Source organism: Salvelinus sp. IW2-2015, unplaced genomic scaffold, assembly GCF_002910315.2.
Source record: "Salvelinus sp. IW2-2015 unplaced genomic scaffold, ASM291031v2 Un_scaffold4417, whole genome shotgun sequence".
Taxonomy (NCBI): Eukaryota; Metazoa; Chordata; class Actinopteri; order Salmoniformes; family Salmonidae; genus Salvelinus; species Salvelinus sp. IW2-2015.
This window is the reverse complement of record NW_019945687.1, coordinates 284-8,060: the sequence shown is the minus strand read 5'-3', so window position 1 is coordinate 8,060 and position 7,777 is coordinate 284. Positions and strand designations below refer to the sequence as shown.

Genomic DNA, 7,777 nt, shown 5'->3' with positions numbered 1-7,777 from the left:
GGTACCCAGAAAAGCTAGGCCCTGCCGCGCGGGAATATACTGTTCCCTGACCAGAGCTAGGCGAGGAAATTACTGTCACGCCAGGATACTGTGCCCGACAGACTGGGAACGTCCTGACCAAGTAGGAAACGTTCAGAGAGAGAAAATACTGTTCCCTGACCAGAGAACTAGAGAACGTTGCACGGAGGCGAGAATACTGTCCCACAGGCTAGAGAATACTCCACCCAGGGGAAATACTGTTCCACGGACCAAGCTAAATACGTAGCAGAGCTACGAATACTTCTCCACGGACCATGAGCTAAGTAATACTCGTTCCTCTGACACAGTGAGCTAGAGGAATACTGGTGTTCCCACTGCGACCAAGCTAGAGAATGAACGTCTCCACCCTGACCAGAAGCTCGAGGAAATACTGTTCCCCGGACCAGGCTAGAGAATACTGTTCCCACGGAACCGTAGAGCTAGTAGAAATTAGCTGTTCCCTGACCCAGAGCTAGAGAAATACTGTTCCCACGACCAGAGCTAGAGAATACTGTTCCACGGACCAGAGCTAGGAATACTGTTTCCCACGGACACGAGCTAGAAAGAAATACTGTTCCACGGACCAAAAACTAGAGTGAATACTGTTCCCACGGACCAGAGCTAGAGGAATACTGTTCCCACGACCAGAGCTACAGAATACTGTTTCCCACGGACCAGAGCTAAGGAAATACTGTTCCCACGGACCAGAGCTAAGAGAAACTTGTTCCCTGACCAGAGCTACAGACAATACTGTTCCCACGGACCAGAGCTACAGAAATACGTTCCACCCAGCTAGAGAAATTACTGTTCCCTGACCAGAGCTACAGAAATACTGTTCCCTGACCAGAGCAGAGAATATACTGTTCCCACGGACCAGAGCTAGAGGAATACTGTTCTATCTGACCAGCCAACAACCAAACAAGGCTGGTTTGACTAGAATATTAAATAATCAGATGTCATGGGACAAAGTATCTGTCTCATCACCAACCCTTCTCTCTTATTGTCTACATCCATTTTATTTATTTAAATATAAACATGGTCAAATATAAAACAGTTTCTACTGAGCTGTAGCATTAAGAATACGCTATTTTTCAAGTTAAAATATGACATGGGCTAATCTGCATTTCTTTGGATCATTAACTTATTTTTTGTGAGGGCGTATGGTGTTTGTGTTGATGAGTTCTGTTGGCGTAACTTTTACACCTTTTGGACACAAGACACTCGACAGGAATGACGGGAGTCCATCCAAATCCTCTTCGATCCTTGGACCCGSTCTGCTCATGCTAAGGYTGTGTTGAGACAATGATTTATCAGTGAGCCAAGCCCTGCTCAGATAATCCCTGGCATTGTGTCGCTCAGTTGTCGTAGTCCTGCTGCAAATGTACATTGTCCCAGGCGGGTTGGCAGACACAATGTAAGTTACGTCTCTCTAACTCCCCTGAATACCTCTGTTGATCCTACAGCTATTGTATGCAGTAATCGTGAGCCTATAAACCGGTGTTGCACCGAGGCGGTATGCCCTTGTAGGAAGACCCACTGTGTGCAGCTCACCCTGTACTGTCGGCACAAACATAAATATCACGTCTATCTCTGATAAGCCTCCCATAAAAGCAATTTTAAAAAATCAAGAATCCCAGAAAAGTGCAAAACAAAAAAGGCCACATTAACATAGGTTTATGAAATGGATAACTTGCTAATAACAGATAACATTCATATACTGACTATCTCTGAAAACTCAGATAATATACTTTGATAAGAGTGGTAGCGATACATGGCTTCACCATCGTCAGAAGAGAGACAGGATAGTGGAGGTGTAGCCGTTTTATGTTCATTTTATGAGTCATATTCCTGTAAAGATTAGAGAGGATCTCGTGTAAGAGATCATACAATATGTTTTGTAGTGATTCCTATGTTGAAGATGTACATAATATCTGTTGGTCTCTGGTGTGTAATAAGGAGCAACCAGACGCTTTACACATTTATAGAACTACGTATTCCAGTTACTAATAAGAATTGAACAATTTTATGACTGAGAAGGATGAGGCAAAAGGAATGGCAAATAAGTCTGGCTGCACAGCCAATTGGCCAAACGTACTGCAAATTGAGAAATCGTGACTAAACTTAAAATAAGAAAAACTGTACTATGAAAAAAAAAAWATATTATGTAGACATTTTGGGCAAGAAGGCAAACTCAGCTCCATCATTCATTGAATCGGATGTCTTTTTCATCACAAAACCCATTGATATTTCCAACTACTTTACTTATTTTTTTAATTGGCAAGATTAGCAAATTTAGGCATGACATGCCAACAACAAATTCTGAGCCTACACATCCGTGTATAACTGACCAAATTCTGAAAGAAAAGCAAATGTAATTTTGAATTCTGTAAAATTGAGTGTGGAAGAGGTGAATTTGTTGTTGTTGTCGTCTATTAACAATGACAAGACACCTGGATCTGACAACTTGGATGGAAAATTACTGAGGACGACAGCAGACTATATTACCACTCCTATTTGTCATCTCTTCAATGTACAGCCTACAGGAAATACAGCCTACAGGAAAGTGTGTTCCCTCGGGCCTGGAGGGAAGCAAAAGTCATTCCACTACCCAAGAATAGCAAAGCCCCCTTTACTGGCTCAAACAGCCAACCAATCAGCGTGTTACCAACCGTTAGTAAACTTTTGAGAAAAAATTGTGTTTGACCAGATACAATGCTATTTCACAGTAAACAAAATTAAGAGATTTTCAGTACGCTTATAGGGAAGGACACTCAACATGTACAACACTTACACAAATGAGTGATGATTGGCTGAGAGAAATTGATGATAAAAATTGATTGTGGGGCCTGTTTTGTTAGACTTCAGTGCAGCTTTTTGACATTATCGATCATAGTCTGCTGCTGGAAAAACTTGTGTTATGGCTTTACACCCCCCTGCTATATATTGTGGTTTGAGAGTTACCTGTCTAACAGAACACAGAGGGTGTTCTTTAACGGAAGCCTCTCCAACATAATCCAGCTAGAGTCAGGCATTCCCCAGGGCAGCTGTCTAGGCCCCTTACTTTTTTCAATCTTTACTAATGACCTGCCAATGGCTCTGAGTAAAGCCAGTGTGTTTATGTGTGCTGATGACCCAATACTATACATATAAGCTACCACAGCAAGTGAAATCACTGGATCACTTAACAAAGAGCTGCAGTCAGTTTCAGAACGGGTGGCAATAAATCATTTCGTCCTAAATATACATGAAACTAAAAGCATTGTATTTGTGACAAATCTAAACCCTAAACTAAATCTTGTCATGAATAACGTGTAAATTGAGCAAGTTGAGGAGACTAAACTGCTTGAAGTAACACTGGATTGTAAATTGTCATGGTGAAAACATGTTGATACAACAGTAGCTAAGATGGGGAGAAGTCTGTCCATAATAAAGCGCTACTCTGCCCTCTTAATTAACAACACTATCAACAAGGCAGCTCCTACAGGCCCTAGTTTTGTCGCACCTGGACTACTGTCCAGTTGTGTGGTCAGGTGCCACAAAGAGGAAAATTACAGTTGGCTCAGAACAGGGCAGCACGGCTGGCCCTTAAATGTACACGGAGAGCTAACATTAATAATATGTGAATCTCTCCTGGCTTAAAGTAGATGAGGGATTGATTTCATCACTACTTGTATTTGTGAGAAGTATTGACATGTTGAAAGCACCGAGCTGTCTGTTTACCAGAACACAGCTCAGACACCCATACATACCCCACAAGACATGCCACAAGAAGTCTCTTCACAGTCCCCAAGTCCAGAACAGACTATGGGAGGTGACCAGTACTACATAGAGCCATAACTACATGGAACTCTGTTCCACATCAGGTAACTGATACAAGCAGTAGAATCAGATTTAAAAAACAGATAAAAATACACCTTATGGAACAGTGGGGACTGTGAAGAAGACACACACAGGCACAGACACACATGATAACATACACACTATACGGGTGGCAGGTAGCCTAGTGGTTAGAGCGTTGGACTAGTAAGCGAAAGGTTGCAAGATCGAATCCCCGAGCTGACAAGGTACAAATCTGTCGTTCTGCCCCTGAACAAGGCAGTTAACCCCACTGTTCCTAGGCCGTCATTGAAAACAAGAATTTGTTCTTAACTGACTTGCGTAGTTAAATAATTGTAAAAAATGTACACATGGATTTTGTGTGGTAGTAGAGGCCTGAGGGTACACACTTAATGTACTGTAATGTTGTTAATTGTATAAACTGGACAAAATGTATTTGCTGGACCCCATGAAGAGTAGCTGCTGCCTTGATAGGAACTAATGGGGATCCTTAATAAATACAAAAATTGGTTGAATCAGAAGGTGGCTCATGTGGTTGGTTGAATCAGAAGGTGGCTGTTATGTGATTGGTTGATTCCAAAAGCTGCTCCCACGTGATTGGTTGATTCAGAAGGCTCTTCTAATGTGATTGGTTGAATCATTCAGAAGGTGGCTCTCATGTTATTGGTTGATTCCAAAAGCTGCTCCCAYGTGATTGGTTGATTCAGAAGGCTCTTCTAATGTGATTGGTTGAATCATTCAGAAGGTGTCTCTCATGTTATTTCTGGTGTTCTTTATCTCCAGTTCCAGCTGTGTGATCTGGACCTACACAAAACCACACAGTGATCTGATCAAAGGTTATCCCCTGATATCATACACACCAGACCAGATACCAGACCAGACCAGACATCCACACCAGACCAGATACACACCAGACCAGACCAGATACACACACCAGACCAGATACACACCAGACCAGATACACACCAGACCAGATACACACCAGACCAGAACAGATACACACCAGACCAGCGATAACACACCAGACCAGACTACACACAGACTAGATACCACACCAGACTAACGATACACACCCAACCAGACAGACCAGAATACCAGACACACAGACCAGATACACACACCAGACCAAAGACAGAACACAACACACACCCAGACCAGAACACACAGAACCAGACAGAGTACACACACCAGACCAGACCAGATACACACCCCAGACCAGATACACACACAGACAGATACACAACACGACCAGACACACACCAGACCAGATACACACACAACCAGACCAGACACACACACACACACACACAGCGCACACACACACACACACAGCGCACACACACACAGCGCACCACACACACACACACACCACACCACACACCACACCACACACACACACACAACACACACACACACACACACAACACACACACACACACACACACCACACACACACACACACACACAACACACACACTGAGTGTACAAACATTAAGAACACCTGGTCTTCCATGACAGACTGACCAGGTGAATCCAGGTGAAAGCTATATCCTCATTTATGTCACTTGTTAAACCCACTTCAGTGTAGATGAAGGGGAGGAGACGGGTTAAAGAAGGATTTTTAAGCTTTGAAACAATTGAGACATGGATTGTGTATGTGTATCATTCAGGGGTGAATGGCAAGACAAAATATTTATTACATCCCTTAAACGGGGTATGGTAGTAGGTGCAGGCGCACCGGTTTGTGTCAAGAACTGCAATGCTGCTGGGTTTTTCACGCTCAACAGTTTCCTGTGTGTATCAAGAATGGTCCACCACCAAGGACATCCAGCCAACTTGACACAACTGTGGGGAAGCATTGGAATCAACATGGGCAGCATCCCTGTGGGAACGCTTTCGACACCTTGTAGAGTCCATGTCCTGATGATGAGGCTGTTCTGAGGGCAAAGAGGCTTGCAATTCAATATTAGGAAGGTGTTCTTAATGTTTAGTACACTCAGTGTATACACACTGACCTTTTTCTGGTTGAGCTGGTCTATCAGTCCCCTGATCTCTCTTGTTGCCTGTAGAACGCCTGTAGGAGCTGTAACACACAGAAACACACTCTGAAACACACTCTGAAACACACTCTGAAACACACACTCCGAAACACACTACTCCGAAACACACTACTCCGAAACACACTACCGAAACACACTACTGGAACACTACTCGAAACACCTCTGAAACACAACTCTGAACACACTGAAACCACTGAACACCTGTGAAACACACACCTGAACACACTCTGAAACACACTCTGAAACACACTCAAAACACACTCTGAAACTACACTCTGAAACACACTCTGAAACACACTCCAAAACACACTCGACACACTGGACCACACTGAAACACACTAAAACACCCTCTAAAACGCCTCTAAAACCAGAGGAAAATCTGATTTTGAGTTTTTTTCTTAAGACTCCTCAAAACTGGCTATAGGCTACACATCTGGAGGTAGGCTTCGTGTGTAGCCTTTGACAGCCTATCCCACTCACCTCACTCTCTGTCCTGGGTGGAGGGCACTCTGAGGGCTCACAACAGTGGGGAGTGTAGGCCCAACCCGGAGCCTGGGTCTCGTCTGGCTGCCAGCCCGACAGATCAGCCACTTCCCTGGGGTACTTGGCGTCCTGGTAGGCTAGCTGCTCCTGGAGGAAGGCCTGCTCCGTGGACCCTGGCTCTCCTGGTCCCCCACCTTGGAAGCTACTCAGCCCCCTCCTGGGTAGGGTCTCTGGGTAGGGGTTGGCTACCTTAGTGCCAGGTTTCAGACACATCAGCACCGGGCCTGGTAGGGTGGATATAACAGTGGCTTAGGGTGTGTTTCCCCTATTGAGTCCACTACTTTTAGACCAGACGGTTAGGGAATAGGGTGCCACTTGGAATGAAACCTTGTGTTGGGGGAATGAAGAGGAGAAACTGTGTTTTGTAATCCCTGCTGGTCAGCCATGTTGGCACCAGTGTCCCTATATCGAATGAGGAACAAGGTGGATAGATGAGGCCTACTGGTTTGCCAGTTTCCCTATTATACAGGCCTTTCTACGCAACTGAGAGCCATAGTTGCCCATGTTGGGTCCAGTGTCCCTGTAATGAATAAGGAAGGGAGGAGGAACGACTTGGAGCGTGCTCGGGAAGGAAAACAAGAACCATTCTCAACATTGACAGATGAAATCACCACCATGTTTGTTGCCATTTTCAGTGGTGCGTGACGTCAGAGTTCAGCATGTGGGAAAGATCGGGATCCAGAGATCATACCCGAGTTTCCTAGTCGTAATTACCAGTTCCAAAGCATGACGTGTATGAGGAAAGGGGCCTACTGGTCAGCCAGTTTCCCTATTATACAGGCCTTTATATGCAACTGAGAGCCATAGTCGCCCATCTTGGCTCCCAGTTAAACTGACCTCTATTGATCCCTGAGAGCCACTGTTGAGCCGTCAGGGCCGCCTCGTTGCCTGCTGTCATGGGGAAGATGTCATCCTGGAAGGTCTTTGGGGACTGGAGAGAGGACATAAAACAGTTGAGTGAACTCTCTCTCTCTCTCTCCTTCCCGCTCTCTCTCTCTCTCCTTCCCGCTCTCTCTCTCTCCCCTTCCCGCTCTCTTTCTCTCTCTCTCTCTCCTTCTCTCTTTCTCGTAACGTGCTCTCTTCTTTTCTCTTTCTTTCTCTACCGATGTGTCCCTCTTTCTTCTCCTGTCTCGATCTTCCTCTGCGCGTGCTCTCTTTTCTCTTCTTCTCTTCTCTGCTCTTCTCTACTGTTGCTTTTTCTCTCTTCTCTTTCTCTTCTCTAAGCCAGTGTTCCTCTTTCTAGTTCTTTTATTTTTTCTTCTCTGTCGGCTCTCTTGCTCTGAAAATCAAATTGCTTTATTGTGCATGACAAATATTGA

At 44.7% G+C, this 7,777-nt stretch overlaps 1 protein-coding gene across 1 annotated transcript; it reads right to left on the bottom strand.

Annotated features, from left to right (window-relative positions):
- Window positions 1-1,821: 1,821 nt before the first annotated feature.
- On the bottom strand, window positions 1,822-7,404 carry LOC112077261 (coronin-2A-like). Its single transcript, XM_024143809.2, has 4 exons — window positions 7,296-7,404; window positions 6,396-6,682; window positions 5,871-5,938; window positions 1,822-4,659 (listed from the first exon to the last, which is right to left on the bottom strand). Exons 1-3 carry the CDS (start codon window positions 7,402-7,404, stop codon window positions 5,894-5,896), a joined length of 441 nt encoding a protein of 146 aa, XP_023999577.1. The 3' UTR covers window positions 1,822-4,659; window positions 5,871-5,893.
- Between the last annotated feature and the right edge of the window lie 373 nt (window positions 7,405-7,777).

What these genes read in the sequence shown, in the direction of transcription:
- LOC112077261 (XM_024143809.2), bottom strand. Translation starts at nt 7,404, where the DNA reads ATGTCCTCTCTCCAGTCCCCAAAGACCTTCCAGGATGACATCTTCCCC. An exon ending in GCTCTCAGGGATCAATAGAG is followed by an intron (nt 6,683 to 7,295) that starts GTCAGTTTAACT and finishes CCACCCTACCAG; the next exon opens with GCCCGGTGCTGATGTGTCTG. An exon ending in CACCCAGGACAGAGAGTGAG is followed by an intron (nt 5,939 to 6,395) that starts GTGAGTGGGATA and finishes TGTGTGTTACAG; the next exon opens with CTCCTACAGGCGTTCTACAG.